We start from the raw sequence: 24,279 nt of genomic DNA, 5'->3' as shown, positions 1-24,279 counted from the left end.
CTCAGGGAACTGAAGAAAAGGACAATTATATAATAGCAGGAGAGCTATTGCCTCACAAAGTGAATAAGTTTCAGAGAGTGCGATTGAAATAATTCACACAAATGTGTTCTAGAGGTAACTGGAAAGGTGGGGATTGAGTGAGACATTCAGGTTATGAACAACACTGCACAAGGGCTTGGATGGGTACTTTGACCCAGGCAGTCTATTCTTATATTCCCAACCATCCAACTCATGCAACGTGACTGTCAGGTCACAGGAAGGTCATGGTACAGTAACACAAGTCAGGTTATAATTAAACAGAGCGCTGTGAAACTGAAATAATATGGTATTATCAGGCTGACTGCTGATATTTTTGCTAATTAGCAAGGTATTCAAGGTTTGCGAGAACAGTTCCAAGATTCCAAACACGAGCTAACCAGTTTCAGCTGAAACTTCATTTCTTTCTAAAATGTGCATAACATTTTCGCAAAGACCAGCTATGTCCTTGTGATCCCACTCCCTGCTATTGCCACATTCTAAAATTCTTATTGAATTTTTTTGTACCACAGATGATCTTTAATATATCAGTTGTTTTGAGCAGTTTGTCAGGCATTTAATGTGTTAACCCCTCTCTGTCATTGGTTACCTGATGATTCTTTTCTCCTCTTTGTTTTTTCATGAATTAATGGATGTGACTCAACCAGTATTTATTGCCCATCCCTCGTTGCACTTTAGAAGGTGGTGGTTCAAATATTCATAAGATAAAGGAGCAGAATTAGGCCATTCGGCCCATCAAATCTGCTCCGCTATTCAATCGTGGCGGAAATGCTCCTCATCCCCATTTTCCTGCCTTCTCCCCATAACCCTTCAGCTCATTACCAATGAAAAATGTCTAACTCCTGCTTAAATTTTTTCACTGTTCCAGCATCCACCACTCTTTGGGGTAACGAATTCCACAGATTCACAACCCTTTGGGAGAAGTAGTTTCTCCTCAACTCTGTTTTAAACTTACGACCCCTTATATTATCCTAAGATTAAGACCTCTCGTCCTAGAATGCCCCACAAGTGGAAGCATCCTCTCCACATCTACTTTACATCTACTTTATCCAGACCTTTTATCATCTTGTAAAACTCAATTTGCTCTCCCCTCATTGTTCTAAATTCCAGAGAGTATCGGCCTAAACTGCTCAATCTTTCTTTATACGACAAACCCCTGATCTCTGGTGGTGAGCTGCCTTCTTGAACCGCTACAATCCATGTGATGTAGATATATCCACACTGCTGTTCAGGTAGGGGAGTTCCTGCACTTTGACTTTGTGACAACAACACTAAGGCACCATATTAACTTGCATTTATATACTGCCTTCATGTAAAATGTTCCAAGCTGCTTCACAGCAGACATTCAAACCAAATTTGACACTGAATCACGTGAAGATTCGGATAGGTGACCAACAGCAAGGCTGGAAATTTTTAAGGAGTACATAAAGGAAGAGAGAGGCAAGGAGAGAGCAAGAGATGGAGAAATCTAGGGAGGGAATTCCAGAGTTTTGGCACAATGCAGCTTCTTCCCTGCTGCCATCAGACTTTTGAATGGACCTACCTCACATTAAGTTAATCTTTCTCTTACTATGACTGGAACACTACATTCTACACTCTTGTTTCCTTCTCTATGTACATTATGCTTTGTCTGTATAGCATGCACAAAACTGTGGACTAATACATGTGACAATAATAAATCAAATCAAATCAGCAGGCAAAGGCCTGTTTGTCAGTGATGAAACAGAGGAAATTGGGAATCCTAAGAGACCTGGGGGAATTTTCCTTTCACGGGAATCATAGTGGGCGGGGGGGGTTAAAACATACAAACTTCCATTTGCTCCAGTTTAGGGTGGGATTTTCTGGTTTTGGGGTGAGTGCAGCTGGAAATTCCCACCCATGAACTGGAGCAGTGCTGAGATCCTGAAGAGTTTTGATTTGAAAGAGATTACAGGGATGGGGAGGAATGGGCCACAGAGAAATTCAAAAGTAAAGATGAGAATTTTAAAATCTAAGTATTGTTGACCACTGGAGATCAGTGAGCACCGGGATGGTGCTATAGATTTAGTATCAACCCCACTCTTCACAGGAAGAGCGAAAATTCCTCCAACACACTGAGGGAGACAGTAGCATTGTGGTGATGGCATTAGACTTGTTTTCCAAAAGATCCCTGCCCAGGATTTCTGCTTTGGATCCCACTATGGCAGCTGGTGGAATTTAAATTCAATGAACAAAATCTGGAATTGAAAACTAACCTCAGTAATGGTGGCAATCAATTTATCATTGACTGTCAGAAAAAGCCATCTGGTTCATTTAGTGTCCTTCAGGGAAGGAAATCAAAAATTCTCTCCTGGTCTGGTCTACACGTGCCTCAAGACCTAAAGGAACAGGCTTGACTCTTACTTGGCCGAGCAAGCCATTAGTTTCAAGGGCAGTTAGAATTGGGCGACTAATTTTGGTTTTTGCCACATCACATGAAAGAAAAAAGAAAAACAATCAGGAGTTGCACCTGCATTTGGAATTTCTGAGGAAAATGTTCTCCAAACTTCTTGGAAAGTAAAAAGGAATTTAAATTGAAAACATCGAAAAAAGATGTAAATCTGGCAGTGAAACTGAATGCTGGGAAATTGATATCAAACAAAGATAACTCAAATAATTGAAGGTTCCAGATAATTACGACATAATAAACTTCTGATCTAAAAGCCATGAAGTAATTAAGCCATAAAACATCTTTAAGCTAATTATACCAGAAAGGAAAGTAGATAGACAGCAGACATTTCTCAACAGTGTACAAAGCCAGTTTCTCCAGTTTGGGTTTCAAGTAGAACTTATAAACGTGTCAACACCCCATTAGTAAAGAATAAACCTTTGAGAAATACAAGAAAGTGAGGAGAAGGCCACAACTGCAGGCATGAAATCTATCATGCTCCAGTAATCAGGAAATTCATGGGTCTCCATGTTGTTTGGAGGGTGATTCATGTAATATTAGGGTGGTTTGGGTTAGTCAAGGTTAATGTGGGACGAGGAGAGGATACCACCCACAGTATGATTGTCACCATCACAGCTGATTGCACTCTATCTGCTGACTCTGTCAGCTGAGCATTAGTCAGAGATTTCAAATACTCCACCGTCACATCTTCCACTCTCAGGAAGGTGTCAGTGACTGCAAAAGCCGTTTTGCAGACTAACCCCCTCCAAATCCCTCAACGTAAAACTCCTGAGTTCAGTATCCTTGCCTTACTCATCCCCTTGGGATTCACAAATTCAAATCCTTTCAAGGAATTTTGACCCGAACAAAGCCCCCAAACTTATTACAGCCACAGCAAATGTTATTGCTGAGCAAGACAGACTCCAGAATAAACATTTTTTAAATTTATGAAAATAAGGATAAAGATCTCCAGGGTGGGCCTGAGTGGGATGTTCTTTTGGTGAGTTTGTGCAGAGTCAATGGGTTGAATGGCCTCTGTGGAGATTCTATGGCTTTTGTGTGTAAGTCGGGGGCAATTCGATGTGGCTTAACAAAGGATTTATTGCCAACGATAAATAGTTATTATAATAGAGTCAGACTCAATGGGTTACACTCACCCAGGCAAGTGGAGAGTGTTCCATCATGCTTTTGACTTGTGCCGAGCAGATGGTTTTTAAAGTTTTTTAGTTTATTTATTAGTCACAATTAAGGCTTGCGTTAATACTGCAATTAAGTTACTGGGAAAATCCCCTAGTTGCCACACTCTGGCACCTTTTCGGGCCAATGCACCCAACCAGCACGTCTTTCAGACTGTGGGAGGAAACCAGAGCACCCGGAGGAAACCCACGCAGACATGGTGAGAACGAGCAGACTCCACACAGACAGAATTAAACCCGAATCCCTGGCGCTGTGAGGCAGAAGTGCAAACCACTATGCCATTGTGCCTCCCGGTGGATAGACTTTGGGAGTCAGGAGGTGAGTCAATTTAAACAAGACTTTCACTTAAAGATTAAGATATAAAAATGGAATACTTTCAACTAGTGTATTTTGTTAAGGGTAAACTCTTGTTAATATAATTCTTTTGAATGGATTACTATATATTAAGCTGATCTTTTTTTACACCCTAGCTATGATTGCAATACTGTATTCTGCACTCTCTCCTTCCTTCTCTCCATGTACTCTATGAATGGTATGTTTTGTCTGTATAGCACGCAAGAAACAAGACTTTTTGCTGGATATCAATACATGTGACAGTAATAAACCAAATCGAAAATGCTGTGCTATTTTTAAGTCCATTTAAAAAACTTTTAATCAACTGATGTGAAAGGCATCTTTACAACAACAACTTTCACTTTCATATTAATTTGAATGTCATAAAACCCTCAAAAGTGCTTCACGGGTTTTTCTGAGAGAAAATTTATCTCCAAGCCACATAAGAAGATATTGGGATAGGTGAAACGAGAAGGGCCGAAAATCTTGGTCAAATGGATAGGAGTGTTTTCAAGCAGGATGGAGAAGTGGAGAGGATGATGGAAGGAATTCCAGATTGATTGCAATACTATATTCTGCACTCTCTCCTTCCTTCTCCCCGTGTACTCTATGAATGGTATGCTTTGTCTCTAGAGCTTAGGCAGTTGATGGCATGGCTGCCAATGGCAGAGCGATGGCTATCAGAAGTAATGAAGAGACCCAAACTGGAGCAGTGGAGATATCTCAGGAGATTGTCAAGCTGCAGGCATTTACAATGAATGAGCAAAGCTGTTTCATGGCTGGAATTATCTATCGGTGGGATTTTCTGCTCCCGCAGCCAATGTCTTTAAATGGCTTGCCAACTCCCACCCATTCCACAATGGGACCATAAAATTCTGCTCTCTAAGTGTCATTAGCACAGACAGTGAGTCAAATGAAAGTATCTATAATAATAGCCACCTACAGGTGGAGATAAGAATGCATTACACATACACATAAGTATGTACAAGAGTTATGATGTGGACTGGGTTAGGCACAGGAAGAAGTCTCACTGCTCCAAAAGCTCGTGCTACCAAATAAACCTGTTGGACTTCAACCTGGTGTTGTGAGACTTACTGTGCCTATTAGAATTATGACACATGTGCTCTAAATTACTGATCACTTAGAAATCCAACTTCTTGGGACTGAGTTGTTGTTTGAAATGTGCGCTGTTTGTGAAATATCTCATGTAGAGAGAAAATGCCAAAGAGATTGAGAGCAGTCTGCTCAGGTCACATCAACCTCAACAAGTCTGAGAAAAGCAGCCTTATAAATCCAGAGATGGCAAACAGCCAGGGAATAATCAGGGAGGAAGGAACTTGTATTTATGTAGCACCTTTCACATCCTCAGGATGTTCCAGAGCACTGTACAGTTAGGGAAGCATTTCTGAAGTTTGGATGCTGTTATTCGCTGCAGATGGAGCAGCTCTCCGTCTCAAGTAGAGCAAATTAAATGATTCCTCCAACATGGAAAAGAAACCTGACACTCGAACTATTGAAAAACATTACACCTACTGCTATTTTTTAATTTTAAACTGGGATTTTGCTCCAAAGTGAAAGAATACTTAGTTTCTGGAAAGCCACACCATTTAGTGCCTCGGGAGCCGTTAAACGACAACCTGGGACAGCTCAGACCAAACGCAAAGAGAGCTCCAGGAGTGTCATTCACACCTGATAGGCCAATCTTGTTGGCAGACAGGATGTGGAGATGCCGGCATTGGACTGGGGTGGGCACAGTAAGAAGTCTCACAACACCAGGTTAAAGTCCAACAGGTTTAATTGGAATCACGAGCATTCGGAGTGCTGCTCCTTCATTAGGTGAGTGGGACTGAGTGGGTGAGACTTCTTACTTGTCGGCAGAGTCAGTGGGTCCATTGAAACAGGAGCTTCCCAAACACCAAATCCTGGTGACACTCTTTCAACCCATAAAGGCTGAGATGTTATTCGTCCTGGAAACAAAACAAATTCCACATGGCAGATACACAACTCTTTTGGAGAAGGGAGGTCACATAACCCCAGACTCTGGCCCTTTGACCAGTTGAGTATTCTGTTTCTGGCAGCACACCCAGTTTTACTGCTTTACCATCCAACTGGAAAGCCACAAAGAAGCTGGCTCAGTCCAGACAGGACAACTGGCCCAGCAAACTTAACTCTGCGGAATGATTTTACACCACTGTCCACAGAACCAACTCATTCTCTGTGTGCCCACTTCATCTTGTGACAAAAATACCCTCTGAAAAGCGAACCTTACAATACAGGCCTTCAGACAGCTAAACTCGAGACGCCTATGTGAAAAAGATCCTGATTAGACTCTGGCTTTGGGAGTCTGGAATTCACTGGAGCCAATATTTAGTTTTTCTGTGGTCCTTTGATAGTAAACGTTCTTTTCTCTCTCCCTCTTTACTGTGTGAATGCAGAGTGGGTCATCGCTAACACTCTCTTTTGTGGGTTTTGAATGTGTGAAATAAACAAACCTTCTGAGTTCATCTGAGATCCAGTTTGCTGTGAATTACACCTTCTTTTCATGGATAGGTGGTAAAAGGACTGACCTTTCCCCCACACCCCTCTGTTCATACCAATGATTTGGAGGTTTTTATTCTGATTGATGAAGTATCATTAGTCAGGACGTCGGATGAAAATCCCTGGGCATCAAATCATTTGGTGGAATCTTCAATTTGCTCCTTAACGGGCAGACGTTGTGAGGTCCGAGTGCCATCATCTGAAAGATTTGTCCAACTGCCTGTCTGTTTGTCAATGGACAGAATCTTGTGCCCTCACTGGTGGTGGGTTTGGTGGCAAGAAGCTATTTAATCAGGTGGGTGGGGTCCCCACCACTTTCCTTCTCCAGCCCAATCAGGATGGTGACAGGAAGACTGGTGGGCAGTCTTCCCATCACTTGCTGCTGACCCCACTCCCCCCCCCCCCCACCCCCCACCCTCCCCCTGAAATTCCAACTCCCCTGACCCCACTCCCACCATCACCCTGCGATCCAGTGATGGCCTAGTGGTATTATTGCTAAGCTGTTAATCCAGAAACTCAGGTAATGTTCTGGGGACTGGGGTTCAATTCCTGCTTTGTCAGAAGGTGAAATTTGAATTCAACAAAACAAAATCTGGAATTAAGAGCCTACTGATGACTGTGAAACTATTGGCAATTATCTGTAAAACTATCTGGCTCACTAATGTCCTTTAGAGAGGGAAATCGGCTGTCCTTACTTGGTCTGGCCTATCGTGACTCCAGAGCCACAGCAATGTGTTTGACTCTGAGCTGTCCTGTGAAATAGCCGAGTGAGAAACTCAGTTCAAGGCCGTTGATCCTGAGGGATGTCCCACTACTGGCCTGATTTGCCTGATTAGCAGCCGGCACCCTGTAAGGATCAGAGGCGAGGATCTAGCTGGCTCTCCTATCAGTATCTGAGAGCCAATTCATCTCCACAAGATTCTGTCTCTGTCTCCACTGAAAGCTGTCTGTCTATTTGTCTGTCTACCGAAGCCAAAAGCAGATCTGAAATAAAATCAGAAAGTGCTGAAATACTCAGCAGGTCTGACAAAATCGGTGGAGAGGGAAAGAGAGTTAATGGCTGGAACTTTACAGACATCCTGTGAGTCCCGCCGCCAAATATCCTGAGCTTGTGTGGGAGGGTGGCATCACAGAGAGAAGTTTACCAGCAGCAAACAATCAAGAGACAGCCACTGGGAGCCACATGCTGTTAAAGATGATGGCCTGCCTCTTTTAACTTCTGGTGCAATCAGAGGGCCAGAAGCAAAGTGTCACCAGTAGAGGTATCTATGGCAGGGAGAAGGAAACGAGGTCACTCAGTCACCAGGCCAGGGGGAGTTTTTTTTAATGTGCTGGGGCCAGCCAGTCAGGTCCTACTGACCAGTGAAGTGAACCCTCCAGTGTGATGGAGCCACAGGGGCAACTAATGCCAGGATGGTGGGTATCCATGGGCCCAGAACCATCCAGTAGGAAAACTCTGGGAGGTTGCCTTGTGCAGCATGGGTCCATTCCAGCACTGGTAAAGTGCTCCAAGGTCACAAAATGGCCATTAATACTTCAATTAATCAGATTAACAGAATTGATTTGATTTATTATTGTCACATGCATTAGCACACAGTGAAAAGTATTGTTTCTTGCGTGCTATACAGACAAAGCATACCGTTCATAGAGAAGGAAAGGAGAGAGTGCAGAGTGTAGTGTTACAGTCATAGCTAGGGTGTAGAGAAAGATCAATTTAATGCGAGGTTGGTCCATTCAAAAGTTTGTTAAAAGTAGCAGAAAGAAGCTGTTCTTAAGTTGGTTGGAACGTGACCTTAGACTTTTGTATCTTTTTCCTGGAAGACAATGAAAGAGAATGTCTGGGATGCATAGGGTCCTTAATTATGTTGGCTGCTTTGCCGAGGCAGCAGGAAGTGTAGACAGAATCAGTGGATGGGAGGCTGGTTTGCATGATGGATTGGGCTACATTCATGACTTTTGTAGTTTCTTGCAGACTTGGGCAGAGCAGGACCCCATACCAAACTGTGATACAACCAGAAAGAATGCTTTCTGTGGTGTATCTATAAAAGTTGGTGAGGGTCATAGGTGACATGCCAAATTTCCTTAGTGTTCCGAGAAAGTAGAGGCGTTATACTGTTGGCATGCCACCCATCAGCCAAACTACTACTGCACCCAGTCCTGTACACAGCAGTGATAGTGGGAAACTATCCGTCACACACCCAGCTGGTAAAATCCCTGTGGATACTTCAGGTCAGTGACCTTTCACCAAAACTGAGATAGAACAAAAAGTGCTGCATGTTAGTTCAGAGGAAAGGCGACTAGTATTTGAACGGGAGTTGCTGTGGTATGGAGGGGTCTAGGAGTCCTTGTGTATGAAACACAGAAAGTTAATATCTGGGTAAAGCAAGTAAATAGGAAAGGAACTGGAATGCTGGCATTTATTTTGAGGGAAATGGAATATTAAAGAAAGGCAAGGTAGTTTTTGCGATAACTGGGTGTTGGTGGGACCACACCTGAAACACTGTGTACATTTTGGTCTCTTTATCTAAGGAGGCAGTTTGCAGAACGTTCATGATCTTGAGTCAAATGATGAAGGGTGGCCTGATGAGGGAAGATTGAACAGATTAGGTCTGTGCTCATTGGGGTTTCAAAGTGAAAATATTGAAACGGGGAGATCTCATTGAGACGTATAAGATGATGAATGGGATGGATAGGATAGAGGTGGAGAGACTCTTCCCGCTCAAAAAAGACAGTAGGACTAGGGGGCACAGCCTCAAGATAAAGGGGAGGCGGTTTAGAACGGAGTTGAGGAGGAACCTCTTCACTCAAAGGGTGGTGAATCTCTGGAATTCTCTGCCCGTTGAAGTGGTGGAGGCTGCCTCGCTAAATATTTTTAAGAAGCGGGTTGATGGGTTTTTGATAAGAGAGGGGATTAAGGGTTATGGGGAGAGGGCGGGAAAGTGGAACTGAGCCACGACAGATCAGCCATGATCTTATTGAATGGCGGGGCAGGCTCGAAGGGCCAGATGGCCTACTCCTGCTCCTATTTCTTATGTTCTTATGTTCTTATAACATTCTGAGGAGCTGGACAGGTAGATACTGAGAGGGTGTCAGGAACCTAGAACCAGGAAGCAAAGTTTAAAAACAAGGAGCCTCCCATTTAAGACAAAAATGAGGAGAAATTTCTTCTCTCAGAGCATTGTTCATTTTTGGAGTTCTCTACTCTGGAGGCTAGGTCATTGAATATGTTCAAAACTAATTTAGACAGGTTTTTTATCTTCAAGAGAGACGAAGGTTATGGGGGAACAACCAGGATCTTGGAGTTAGAGCCACAATCTGATTAGCCGCTGGTGCAGTGTTGCTGTGGGCTAAGCAGTGGAAGAGACCTTCTCATTTTCCTGATCAAGATCGTGTTGCAATTGGAGATAACTTTCTTCACTGTCCACTACGCCACCAATCTTAGTGTCATCTGCAGGGATCATAATACAGAGCGACACCAGCAGTGAGTGTTCAATTCCTATCCTGGTTGAAGTTATTCACAAAATCCCTGCCTTCTCAAACGTGCCCCCTCACCTGAGGTGTGGTGACCCTCAGGTTAAATCATCACCAGTCAGCTCTCCCCCTCAAAGGGGAGAGCAGCCTATGGCCAACTGGGACTTTGGCAACTTTACCTAAAAGTTGATGACAGGTTTGCATAACTTTTGCATAAGGTAACTAAGGAAAAACCTTTGCCATTTTCTGATGGTACAGGGGCGGGTATGTACAGAGAAAAGGTCTGAAGGTGATATGGGATTGTGGTTGGTGCAGACTTGATGGACTGAATGGCCTCCTTCTGCACTGTAGGATCCTGTGAACTTCAACCTAGGTAGGCTTACAGGGTGGCACCGTACCGCTTCACAGCTCCAGGGAGCTGGGTTCGATTGCTGGCTTGGATCACTCTGTGTGTGGAGCTTGCACATTCTTCACATGTCTCTGTGGGTTTAATAGAACATAGAACATAGAACACTACAGCACGAACAGGCCCTTCGGCCCACAAGTTGCGCCGATCACATCATCACCTACCAACCTACAGACCTATCTATAACCCTCAATCTCATTAAACCCCATATACTCATCCAGAAGTCTTTTAAAAGACCCCAGCGAGTTCGCCTCCACCACCACTGACGGCAGCCGATTCCATTCACTCACCACCCTCTGAGTGAAAAACTTACCCCTAACATCACTTCTGAACCTCCCTCCCCGCACCTTAAATCTGTGTCCTCTCGTAGCGACCATTTCAAACCGGGGAAATAGCCTCTGAGAGTCCACCCTATCTATTCCTCTCAACATTTTGTAAACTTCTATCAGGTCGCCTCTCAACCTTTGTCTCTCCAGGGAAAAGAGTCCCAGCTCCCTCAACCTAACTTCATAAGGCATGCCTCCCAGTCCAGGCAACATCCTTGTAAATCTCCTCTGTACCCTTTCAATAGCTTCTACATCTTTCCTATAGTGAGGCGACCAGAACTGCGCACAATACTCTAAATGAGGCCTGACAAGGGTCTTATAAAGTTCCAGCATTACCTCCCGACTCCTAAACTCAATCCCTCGATTAATGAAGGTCAGTACACCATACGCCTTCTTGACCACCTCCTCCACCTGCGAGGCCGATTTAAGAGTCCTGTGGACCCGGACCCCAAGATCCTTCTGCTCCTCAGCACTACTCAGACTTCTGCCCTTGATAGTGTACTCGTTCATCCCGTTGGTTCTGCCAAAATGGACGACTACACATTTATCCGCGTTGAAGTCCATCTGCCACTTCTCCGCCCAGTCCTGCATCCTATCTATGTCCTGCTGCAACTTTTGCCATCCTTCCAGATCATCCACAACACCACCGACCTTTGTGTCATCAGCGAACTTACTTACCCATCCCTCCACTTCCTCATCCAGGTCATTTATGAAAATGACAAACAACAAGGGTCCCAGAACAGATCCTTGAGGCACTCCGCTGGTGACTGACCTCCATTCAGAAAAAGCCCCATCCACAACCACTCTCTGCCTTCTGCAGGCAAGCCAGTTCTGGATCCACAAGGCCAAAGGCCCTTGGATCCCATGCCCTCTCACCTTCTCAAGAAGTCTTGCATGGGGGACCTTCTCAAGAAGTCTTGCATGGGGGACCTTATCAAACGCCTTGCTGAAGTCCATGTACACTACGTCCACGGCACTTCCTTCGTCAATGTGTTCAGTCACATTATCGAAGAACTCAACTAGGCTTGTAAGGCACGACCTGCCCTTGACAAATCCATGCTGACTATTCCTGATCATGTCAAACCTCTCCAAATGTTCGTAAATCTTGTCCCTCAGAAGCCTCTCCATCAGCTTACCAACCACTGAGGTCAGACTCACCGGTCAGTAATTTCCCAGGCTATCTCTGTTCCCTTTCTTAAAAATAGGAACTACATCCGCAATCCTCCAATCCTCTGGAACTTCTCCCGTCTCCATTGATGACGCAAAGATCATCGCCAGGGGCTCTGCAATCTCTTCCCTCGCCTCCCACAGTATCCTGGGGTACATCCCATCTGGTCCCGGCGACTTATCTACCTTGATAGAATTCAAAAGTTCCAACACATCCTCCTCCTTAATATTCACGTACTCAATCCTTTCCATCTGCTGCAAATCCATAACAAAATCTCCCAGATCGCCTTCCACTGTGAATACTGAGGCGAAGTACCTGGGTTTCCTCCAGGTACTCCAGTTTCCTCCCACAGTCCAAAGATGTGCCGGTTAGATTGATTGGCCATGCTAAAAAATTGCCCCTTAGTGTCCTGAAATGCGAAGTTAGAGGGATTAGTGGGTAAAATATGTGGGGGTCAGGCCTGGGTGGGATAGTGGTTGGCGCAGACTCGATGGGCAGAATGGCCTCTTTCTGCTCTGTAGGGATGATTAGATTAGGTGTGATCTTTCTGAATGGCGGAGCGGGCTGGAAGAGCCGAGTGGCCCACTCCTGCTCCTAATTTAAACGTTTGGATGCATTGCTCACTCAGAATGCCCAATGGTCACTCAATCAGTGTCCCATGCCATAAGAGCGACAGCTGAGAGGGGGCGTGTCGCGGCGACGTACGCACTGGGCGTGTCGCGGCTACGCGAGAGAGGACGCGTCCCGGAGACGTGAAGAGGGGCGTGTCTAATGACGTAGCCCGGCGACGTGATCAAGGGGCGTGTCCATGTGACGCGACGGCAATGGCGCTGAATTTGACTCCGCGATTCCGGCGGTTGAGCAGCGCGAGTTCCCTGAGGCGGCGGCGGCGGACAGGTATCGGTACCGGGTGCGGGAGGCCCGGGCTCTGGAACAGCTCCCGCTCAACTGGGGGCCACACTGCAATTCAGCTGGAGTTTCCGATCAAGCTGCCCACTCTGCATTGGCATTATCCCCGGCCGCACGGCCTCCCTTCCCCCCCCACCCCCCCCCTCGCACTGTCCCCCCCCCACCCCCCCTCGCACTGTCCCCCCCCCTCGCACTGTCCCCCCCCCCCCTCGCACTGTCCCCCCCCCCCTCGCACTGTCCCCCCCCCCCTCGCACTGTCCCCCCCCCCCTCGCACTGTCCCCCCCCCCCTCGCACTGTCCCCCCCCCCCCCCGCACTGTCCCCCCCCCCCTCGCACTGTCCCCCCCCCCCCTCGCACTGTTCCCCCCCCCCCCTCGCACTGTCCCCCCCCCCCCTCGCACTGTCCCCCCCCCCCTCGCACTGTCCCCCCCCCCCTCGCACTGTCCCCCCCCCTCGCACTGTCCCCCCCCCCTCGCACTGTCCCCCCCCCCTCGCACTGTCCCCCCCCCCTCGCACTGTCCCCCCCCCCTCGCACTGTCCCCCCCCCCCTCGCACTGTCCCCCCCCCCCTCGCACTGTCCCCCCCCCCCTCGCACTGTCCCCCCCCCCCTCGCACTGTCCCCCCCCCCCTCGCACTGTCCCCCCCCCCCTCGCACTGTCCCCCCCCCCCTCGCACTGTCCCCCCCCCCCTCGCACTGTCCCCCCCCCCCTCGCACTGTCCCCCCCCCCCTCGCACTGTCCCCCCCCCCCTCGCACTGTCCCCCCCCCCCTCGCACTGTCCCCCCCCCCCTCGCACTGTCCCCCCCCCCCCTCGCACTGTCCCCCCCCCCCCTCGCACTGTCCCCCCCCCCCCTCGCACTGTCCCCCCCCCCCTCGCACTGTCCCCCCCCCCCTCGCACTGTCCCCCCCCCCCTCGCACTGTCCCCCCCCCCCTCGCACTGTCCCCCCCCCCCTCGCACTGTCCCCCCCCCCCTCGCACTGTCCCCCCCCCCCTCGCACTGTCCCCCCCCCCCTCGCACTGTCCCCCCCCCCCTCGCACTGTCCCCCCCCCCCTCGCACTGTCCCCCCCCCCCTCGCACTGTCCCCCCCCCCCTCGCACTGTCCCCCCCCCCTCGCACTGTCCCCCCCCCCCTCGCACTGTCCCCCCCCCCTCGCACTGTCCCCCCCCCCTCGCACTGTCCCCCCCCCCCTCGCACTGTCCCCCCCCCCCTCGCACTGTCCCCCCCCCCCCTCGCACTGTCCCCCCCCCCCTCGCACTGTCCCCCCCCCCTCGCACTGTCCCCCCCCCCTCGCACTGTCCCCCCCCCCCTCGCACTGTCCCCCCCCCCCTCGCACTGTCCCCCCCCCCCTCGCACTGTCCCCCCCCCCTCGCACTGTCCCCCCCCCCCCTCGCACTGTCCCCCCCCCCCTCGCACTGTCCCCCCCCCCCCTCGCACTGTCCCCCCCCCCCCTCGCACTGTCCCCCCCCCCCTCGCACTGTCCCCCCCCCCCCCGCACTGTCCCCCCCCCCCCGCACTGTCCCCCCCCCCCCTCGCACTGTCCCCCCCCCCCCTCGCACTGTCCCCCCCCCCCCCTCGCACTGTCTCCCCCCCCCCCCCTCGCACTGTCTCCCCCCCCCCCCTCGCACTGTCTCCCCCCCCCCCCTCGCACTGTCTCCCCCCCCCCCCTCGCACTGTCTCCCCCCCCCCCCTCGCACTGTCTCCCCCCCCCCCCTCGCACTGTCTCCCCCCCCCCCTCGCACTGTCTCCCCCCCCCCCCCTCGCACTGTCTCCCCCCCCCCCCCTCGCACTGTCCCCCCCCCCCCCCCACCCCTCGCACTGTCCCCCCCCCCCCCCACCCCTCGCACTGTCCCCCCCCCCTATCAGCCATAGTCCCAACACATGGCAGAGGTTTGAAGATCCAAATGGCCTGCTGCTGCTACTCTCTGCATCCTTCTGCAAATCTGCCTGCACTTCATCTTTCTGTTCTTGGGAAATTTTCCAATGTGCAAGATCTTTCCTTGTGGTTGTCTTGCTCCCAATCATTGCCCTTTAGATAATCATTGGAAACATGTTTGTCAAGGCAGTGCCCTCAGTATTCATCCTCTAATTTCTCTTTGCACCTTGGTAGATGTGTCACCAGCTTCCACTATTTAACAGCTGTCAGTCTGGCTGTCCCGTGATCACTCTTGGAACATGTTTTCACATCTCTCTTTCCCAATTGTGAGAGGGTGTCTCTGCTATTCTTCAAATTTTGTGAGCTTTAGACATGCTTCTTGAATGTGCCCATATACAGCAGAATTTGTACTGTGCAGGCCACAGCTTTCCTCCTTCTAACATTTTAAATTTTAATTTGTATGATGCACACCAAATATAAATGTATAATTCATAATATAAAGGTAAGAGGATGGACAGAAAATGGACTTCATACAATGGTAGATGAATCATAGAAATCTACAGTGTGGACCGGCCTATAGGCCGGTTAGTTTAACATCTGTAGTTGGAAAAATGCTTGAATCCGTCATCAAAGAAGAAATAGCGAGGCACCTAGAAAGGAATGGTTTGATAGAGCAGACGCAGCACGAATTCGTTAAGGGGAAGTCATGTTTGACGAGTTTATTGGATTTCTATGAGGATGATTTATTGGTTCTATGAGGACTAGAGCAGTAGATAGAGGGGAACCGGTGGATGTGGTGTTTCTAGATTTTCAAAAGGCGTTTGATAAGGTGCCTCTCAAAAGGTTGCTTCAGAAGGTTAGGGGGCATGGAGTTGGGAGTAAGGTGTTAGCGTGGATAGAGGATTGGTTGTCTAATAGGAGGCAGAGAGTTGGTATCAATGGGTGCTATTCTGATTGGCGGTTGGTGACTAGTGGAGTGCTGCAGGGATCGGTGCTGGGGCCTCAGCTATTTACCATTTATATAGATGATCTGGAGGAGGGGGCTGAGTGTAGGGTGATGAAATTTGCTGATGACACAAAGATGAGTGGGAAAGCAAATTGCATGGAGGGTGTGGAAAGTGCAGAGGGATTTGGATAGGCTGAGCGAGTGGGCGAGGATTGGGCAGATAGAGTATAATGTTAGCAAATGTGAGGTTATCCACTTGGGCAGAAATAACAGTAGGAGGGATTACTATTTATAAGACGAAAAGCTGCATGAGTCGCAAAAACCCAGTCTGCAGGTGCAGCAGGTGATCAAGAAGGCGAATGGTATGCTGGCCTTTATAGCGAGGGGGATAGAATATAAAAGCAGGGAGATCTTGCTGCAACTGTACAGGGCACTGGTGAGGCCTCAGCTGGAGTACTGTGTGCAGTTTTGGTCACCACACTTGCACAAGGATATTTTGGCCTTGGAGGGAGTGCAGAGTAGGTTCACGAGGCTGGTATCGGAGTTGAGGGGGTTGGACTATGAAGAGAGACTAAATAGACTGGGTCTGTACTCGGAGTTTAGAAGGCTGAGGGGGGATCTTATAGATACGTATAAGATAATGAAGGGGATGGATAGGGTAGAGGTAGAGAGATTCTTCCCGCTTAGAAAGGACAGCAAGACTAGAGGGCACAGCCTCAAGATAAGGGGGGGGGCGGGGGGGAGATGCAGTTTAGATCAGAGTTGAGGAGGAACTTCTTCACTCAAAGGGTGGTGAATCTCTGGAATTCTCTGCCCGTTGAAGTGGTGGAGGCTACCTTGCTAAATATATTTAAGTCACGGATAGATAGCTTTTTGACAGACAAGGGAATTAAGGGTTATGGGGGGAGAGCGGGAAAGTGGAACTGATCCACTTCAGATCAGCCATGATCTTATTGAATGGCGGAGCAGGCTCGAAGGGCTAGATGGCCCATTCCTGCTCCTATTTCTTATGTTTAGAAGGAGGTCATTCGGCCCATCAAGTCTGCAGCAATCACAATCCCACCCAGGCCCTATTGCCATAACCCCATGCATTTACCCTAGCTAGTCCCCCTGACACTAAGGGGCAATTTAGCATAGCCAATCCACCTGACTTGCACATCTTTGGATTGTGGGAGGAAACCAGAGCACCCGGAGTTAAAATCAGGAATCATTTTTATTACCCCTTTAAAATTGTTTCAGCAATACATTATTACAAATCTTGGCTCCTGCTTTTAGAAATTGTCTGGAATTCAAATGCTCCCATAAATTATCTGAACGTTTTGTGTCTTTGTAAATCCCTTGTGTCCTTCCCCAATTGTTAAGTAGCTTTATTTCACAGTGGACAGACCTATAAAGTAACATTATGATTAGGTTTGCTTAAGTAAATTTGTACAACTTGTCTTTGCACAGTAATATAAAATTGATAAACTCTCAACGCTTTCCCAGATCAATAGGTTGCCTTGACTGATTTTAAACAATGAGAGGTGATCTCATTGAAACTTAATTCTTGCAGGCTATGACAGAGTGTAGATAGAACGCGTACCATCTACAAGCGCACTGCAGAAACTCGCCAAGAATCCTAAGACATCACCTTCAAATCCACTACCATTGAGAAGGACAAGGGCAGCAGGCACAAGGAACACCACCACCTGGAAGTTTCTCTCTGTCACTCAACATCCTGGATTGGAATAATATCATCATTCCTTCATTGTTGCTGGGTCAAAATCCTGGTACTACCTCCTGAACAGCATTGTGTGTGTACCTATACCACTTGGACTTCAGCGGTTCAAGGGATGGGCAATAAATGTTGGCCTAGCTAGTGACACCCACACCCTGTGATTCAATTTAAAAATGTGAATCATGGAATAAGCTCATTTGGCTGAATGGCTCTTGATTTCATAAGCACCCTTGTGCAATCTCTTAGTCTGACAAAATATGACACTTCTCTATCCATTTCTCTTCACCTCTTCTGTCACAAATCCAATATCTGGGTCCAGTTCAGATAATTCCTGCCACATGTCTGGAAGCAATACAATGGATGTGAGATGATTATCCATTTACTGAGACAGAGAAATTGGTTTACAGTCTTTGGGAAAGTTTCAAGTTGAATCTGCTTTGTGGTTCTGAAACCCTCACTTTAATGTCCTATCCATCGTCATTGGTAATATTGATGGAATTGCCTGGCTTCAGCTTATACTGAGCAGTAATTGCCATGTCCAGTTCCAAAAACTCACCGTTGAATTGATAGATTGGAATTTTTATTGGTCTTTTATTTTCTCCCAATTTCTTGCAAAGGACAGCGCAATAGGTTCCACTGAACTAAAGTATCTTAAGTCATATAGATAATGGTTGATCTGATCCCCTGGAATGTACTCTACGCACTGTATCCTTAATTGAAGAATATCAAATTCTGTGCCCTTGGTGAGCTGGTGAAAAGTGATTACAAAGTGAATTGTAGAGAAGTTTGGTATAATGTGTATATTGTGCGGAATATCTCATAACAATGATAATTACATATTTTGTGAAAAGTGAAAGTACGTGGTTATTCAAAATGTAACTGAGACTGAAACCACTTCACACAGATTACACTGGCACTTCAATTTAGGTTTTTCAATTTCATTTTCTGAATTTTCAAAGCTTACTTTGGCTTTCCACAGTTTCTATTAAGAATTAACTACCCACATCAAAGTATTGCTGCACAGCAATTTCTTCGTAAACGAGTCCTGGAAATTTTTGGGATAAACCCATTTATTAAACTGACTTAAGTTTAAGCATTTCTTTGTGTGAGATGCAATATACATTTCATGAAATTAGTTGGCTTGAGCCCCAGAGGTTGAAACTGCACAACATAACTTGCATTTAATTTATTTTGAAGATTACGTATTTACCAATGTATTTTTGATTTGTTGCATTGTTTGCAAATGAAGAGAGTTTATGTTCTGGCACAGAACCAAATTCCTGTACGTCTCTCCCACACTGTATTGTGGGAGCAGCTTCATACGGCAAATTTGTTAATGCTTTAATAAGGTTGAGGCAAAGATGGTCTTTGGATTTTTGGGGAAGACCAGAACTGTGGCTGAAAAAATGCAATTGTCGCTAGTTGAATGGGGAATTCGGGTGAAAGGCCTTTGCCCAGAGCGTGGTGAAAATGTGGAACGTGTTACCACAGGGATGATTGAGGTGAGTAAGAGAAATATAGTTAAGGGAAGCTAGATAACCACATGAGGAAGAAAAGAGTAGAAAGTCATGGACAGGGTCAGAAGAACTGAAATCTTGTACCCTTTCCCTTCCTGTCTGTAACTGGGGCGGGTTTTTGCAGAGGAGGATTTGTGCTACTTAGCCTCTTCCCCAGAGTGTACTGGAAATTTAAGTAACAGCAGCAAGCTTTTGTGTGTTAAAAATAAAGGATTTATTTTTCACGCATTCAGCCTTAAAGTCAAAATGCTACGATCAGTCAGCACTAGTGTGCTTGCAGATAGCGACAGAGGCAAACGCATGAAAAATACAGTTAGTGCAATTTTACAAGCTAAAAGCAACAGTTGGTAATTCATGTGTCTGGCCCATTGTAGGGGAGCATTTGCAGGCCCTATAAAGAAAGAAGTCTTTTCCACTCTTGAATTGCACTTTAGAAGCATTTGAATGGTCAGATATCATGATTATTGCAAGATTCTCTCTAACTGATGAATGTCCAGGTGCTCGCAGTTTTCATATCAGGAAGTCCATCTTTTTTTACAGGTGGACTTGGATTTAGGGGTCAGTTTGGGAGGCTTTTTAAAATATAGCCACCTGCAAATTTAAAATGACTAAAGTATTACTGCATTGGTCTGCAGTGGTGCTCTTTGCAGACTGCTTGGGTATCTCTGGCTCGTTGGATAAGAAAAGATTTTGGTGTCAGAATTCAGTTTTGGTCACATTTTGAATTGCTATTGTCCGCCTAGAGTGGCTTAAAACTGAATGCCATTGCTATACAGTGGAGGTAGACGATGGCTTTTCACCACCATGTGTAGACATGAGTTTTCTGCAGTCGTACAGGTTGAATTCTAAGTTGGATATGTGGAGCCTAGAATTCCAATGGCCCTGAGTTTGGAATAAATTATGAATAACAGCAGGCATGAATTCCACAGAGGGTGTTGTCTGGGCATGTCTATTCGAAGGGAGTCCCCCACCCAGGGTAATTTGATTGGAGCTTTCTGGAAGTTTGTTGTCATTTGTGTTGAATTGGCGAAAGTCACCTGATCTTGGCGGTCATCTTAAAAATCTGCTTAGCGTCCATTTTAAAAGAATAAAACCGTCACAGAAGCTTCCTACAACTACGGTCCATACATAAAATGGTGACTAGGGTGTACCTTCACTGGACAGTGTTTTGATGGGGTTAGATGAAGAAGCTTGTGTGGAGCATAAACAGCAGGATGGGCCAAATAATGGCCTGTTTCTGTGCTGTAATGAATGTGCATGAAGGAATAGAAATTTTGCAGAAACATGGGCAGCATTGCTTTATTTTACTTTGAAAGAGGAGTTTCATTGCAGTTGTTGACTTTTCATCAGTCATAGGACAATAACAGCATGGCGGAGATTTTTAAAAATATTTGCCAGATGGGTGGATGCATACAAGATTGGCATATCTTGTCCATTCTCACTTGAATCACTATAGCGCTGGTAATGGTAGTACAATGACAGTGATACTAGCTGCATGTTGACCCAGTAATGGTGAAAGAATGGCTAGATCAGGATGGTGGGTCATAGGGAGTGAAGTTGCAGGTGGTGGTTTTCTCAAGACATCGTGCTCCTGTTCCTCTTGTTGGAGCAAGATGCTGTTTAAGTGGTCTTGCTTAGTTGCTGCAGTGATTCCTGTACACATGGCAGCCACAGTATTCCATTAATGGAAGGATGGATTCCAGGGAGCCAGCAACATACAAAATGACAACCTTATGCAGCAAATGATGTGAAGAGCTTTAGGATATATGGGGAGATGTGATGAGGCACAATAAAAATACAGGTTCTTTAATAAGCATTGTCATTTCTCAATGAGACATTGTGTTTTCTTTAAGGGCACTCTGAACCTTTTCATGCAACACAACTTTGGAACAATATTATTCATGCCCTCCAGACCCAGGTGGACTTGAGGCAGCAGAGACGACATTGGAAAATGCACACTGATTGCTTCACTGGCGCTGATGCTGTTGATGTGGTCCTCAGCCACCTCATGCAGAACGTCTACTTCAGCAGCAATGACATTTCACGTTTGAATGCGGCTCGCCTTTGCCAAGCTCTGATGGATCACAAAGTGTTTTATCCCGTTGGTTCGAGACTCTTCGGTAAAGAGCAGGAGATGATGTTTGAGGATCGCAGTAGCAGTCTCTATAAATTTCCGGACAGCTACACTTTGCCTGGAGCTGGAAAGGACCAAGAAATGGAGAATTTGTTGTGTCACGAAAGATCTGTGCCAAAGAGGCAATGTCCCAAGTAAGATTTCTTTCTCATTTCCTTCTCTGGATATGGGCATTGTTGACAAAGCCAATGTTTGTTGTCCACCACGAAACAAAGTTGCTTGCTGTGTTCTTTGAGAGCGTTGTTAACCAGGTTGGTGTGGAATGAAAATCAAATATTCAGCCAGATTAAGTAAAGACAACATTTTTCCTTAAAGAACTCTCACAAACCAGTTTGGTTTTTGTACCAATTGGAAAGGTTCGCCTTTAGTGATATAAGATTTTTATTTCCAGATTTTATAAAGAAATTGAACTCAAACTCTCTCATTGTCATGGTTGGGTATGCTATTTTGTTCTGTGTTTTACTACTCCAGTAATGTAATTACCCTTATGAAATTAAGGGTTGTGGTGAGCAGGCGGGTAAGTGATCTGAGTCCACAAAAAGATCAGCTATGATTTTATTGAAGGGCGGAGCAGGCTTGAGGGGCCAGATGGCCGACTCTTGCTCTGAGTTCTTATGTTCTTATTATAACACCAGTGGTTTACAAATTAACTTCAGATACTTGTCTATTGGGAACTGATGGATATATACGATATCAATAACTTAGTCTATTTGAATGTTAGTTTAAAATATAATGCTAAATTATTATGAAATATACTAATGCAAAATGCAGTTTGAATGTACATAATTTGAATGTTTTTTTCATAGATTGTTCTGGACCTACAGCTGCCTGTTGAAAAACAATTCACTACCACTTCATGTTGACTGTTCTCTAGCTTTTCAATCTAGGTCAATTGTTCCTTCGTTGTTCTTTTAACAAGTTTTTTTCCCTTGACTTAGCCAAGTTAGTGAACGTGTTGCTGCAGAGGGTCATATGATTGTATGGAATATCAAGTCTATAGCACAAAAACAGGTCGCTTCGTCCAACTGGCCCATGCCACCATTGATGCTACACGTGAGAATAATGACTGGAATGTGAAGGTGCCAATCTGTGGAGTCTTCGTCTGCCTTTTGTTGCTTGGGCATGAATCTAGATGTGATGGGCAGCACGGTAGCACAGTGGTTAAGCGCTGCTGCTTCACGGGTCCAGGGATTTGGGTTCGATTCCTGATTTGGGTCACTGTCTGTGTGGAGTTTGCACATTGACCTCTGTCCACGTGTGTTTCCTCACACAGTCCATATATGTGCGGGTTACGTTGATTGGCCATGATAAAATTGCCCCTTAGAGTTCTGAGATGCATTGGTTAGAGGGATTAGTGGGTAAATATGTAGAGATATGGGGGTAGGGCCTGGGTGGGATTGTGGTCGTGGCAGACACGATGGACTGAATGGCTTCTTTCTGCACTGTAGAGTTTCCCTGATTCTATGATGTGACACATCTTGGCTACCAAAAATGACCAAGTATTCAGTGCACTGCAAATAGTGTTTTGGAATTGAGAGCTGATACCTCTAAATTGCAGGCAACATTTCAAAAATATTTCATTTTATGTCTTCAGTGTTTAGTTACCAGCTGTTGAAATTTTGTAATACTAGTTTTCAGTAATCAATGACTAGAAGGTATTCTGTGCATCCTGACATTAAATTCGAATTGTTTCTCTTTTAAACAGACTGGATAAAGTAACTTCTTTGAATCCTGTTGTCATGGAAGCTCACGATAGAAGAATTGAAGAGCTTCTGAAAATGATCAACCTCCATCCCTCAATATCCCCAAACCTTAAAAGAAAGAGACCAACCACCCTGCTGTCAAAAAAAGGTGAACCTGCGATTTCTTCACAATTTCATTGTGGCCACAAGGACCCATTTATGCCAAAGTATTTCATTTTTCTATGTATATTTCTTTTGCTGTGTTTCATCTGAAATATGATTCAACTTTCTTCAAGGCAAAGTAACTAAATGTTGTAAATATTTTCAGTGCTGTATTTCATAAAGGCCCACAATGTAAATATTGGCCATCCATTTAATTTTATTCCCTAGTATGGGGTACAAAATACAGGTTTTGTGCTCACGTCATTTTAAATAACTTAAATAACAGTAGGAATCTCCTCAGCTCCTACTGGCAATATATGTAAGCACACTTGCTGATTAACACAGATTTCAGCTCCGACAGCACTCGCATTTCAAATTGGATTCTCAGTTTCTCCATTTTGACCTTCTCTTGCATCCAGTCCTGCAATATTAGTCCCCCTGCAGGTAGAGGTATGCAAAGCAGTCTGTGTCATTGGCATCGGTGCAACTACTATTCAATGACTGGAGTGAGCTGAGCATACATGATTTCCTCAGCTTCCCCTCTGTTAGCACGAGTGGGCGGACACGACCACTATGGACTCAGAGTCAGGTTCAACAGCGGTACAGCTTTATTTTAACGTCAACAGAGGTGCAGTCAGGACATACAACAGAACTGTCCTGAAAGCACTCTAAAGGCCTGCTGCAATGGGCTACAGTTATACTCAAACTTTGACACATTGTATGATTCAAATGTTAATGATTTGTTTACAGTATTTGACTGGCCATTCTGTTTCGATGTTTTCAAGTATCGTAATGATGTTTTTAAGTGTGTGTTAATCGTTTCTGTCTGGGTTTATCAATGGCCTAGAATCTCCGGGGTTTGAGCAATGGGTGTTTGGCTGATACAGTAAAAAGTCTGACAACACCAGGTTTTAGTCCAACCGATTTTATTTGATAATAGACTCTCACGCTTTCGGGGTTAGCCCCTTCGTCAGGTGAATGGAGAGTTCTGGCCTCAGACAGAGCATATGAAGCACAGACCGTTTAGAGATTACTGATTAGAATGCGAATCCTTACACCTAACCTGCTGTTCAAGACCTGAAGTGGCTGACAATGTGAGTGGATGGAGCACTGATCACAGGTTACAGAGATGTGTATTGTCTCCAGACAGTACAGTAAGTGAGGTTTTGCAAACCCAGGCAAGTCACGGGGGTTACAGATAGTATTATGCTCTGTCTGAGGCCAGAACTCTCCATTCACCTGACGAAGGGGCTAACCCCGAAAGCTTGTGAGTCTATTATCAAATAAATCGGTTGGACTAAAACCTGGTGTTGTCAGATTTTTTACTGTGTTTATGCCAGTCCAACGCCGGCATACCCACATCATGTTTGGCTGATCTCAGGGAGGCTTCCTTAGTTATGTTAATCCTTAGGTGCCTCCATAGAGGTTTACTTGATTAGATCAGCGGTGCTGATTTG

The 24,279-nt window shown here is 46.1% G+C and overlaps 1 protein-coding gene across 1 annotated transcript in view; it reads left to right on the top strand.

The window, feature by feature from the left end:
* Nucleotides 1-12,706: 12,706 nt before the first annotated feature.
* depdc4 (DEP domain containing 4) overlaps nt 12,707-24,279 on the top strand; it is a 29,889-nt gene continuing 18,316 nt past the window's right edge. The window contains exons 1-3 of the mRNA XM_080191785.1: nt 12,707-12,779; nt 20,698-21,112; nt 22,684-22,829. Of these exons, the coding sequence (XP_080047911.1) occupies nt 12,707-12,779; nt 20,698-21,112; nt 22,684-22,829 (634 nt within the window). The remainder of the gene's footprint in view (nt 12,780-20,697; nt 21,113-22,683; nt 22,830-24,279) is intronic.

The sequence above is a fragment of the Carcharhinus amblyrhynchos genome, chromosome 6 (genome assembly GCF_965287045.1).
Source record: "Carcharhinus amblyrhynchos chromosome 6, sCarAmb.v2.hapA, whole genome shotgun sequence".
NCBI classification, from domain to species: domain Eukaryota; kingdom Metazoa; phylum Chordata; class Chondrichthyes; order Carcharhiniformes; family Carcharhinidae; genus Carcharhinus; species Carcharhinus amblyrhynchos.
The sequence above is the reverse complement of the archived record's forward strand: the minus strand, read 5'-3'. Positions and strand labels throughout refer to the sequence as shown.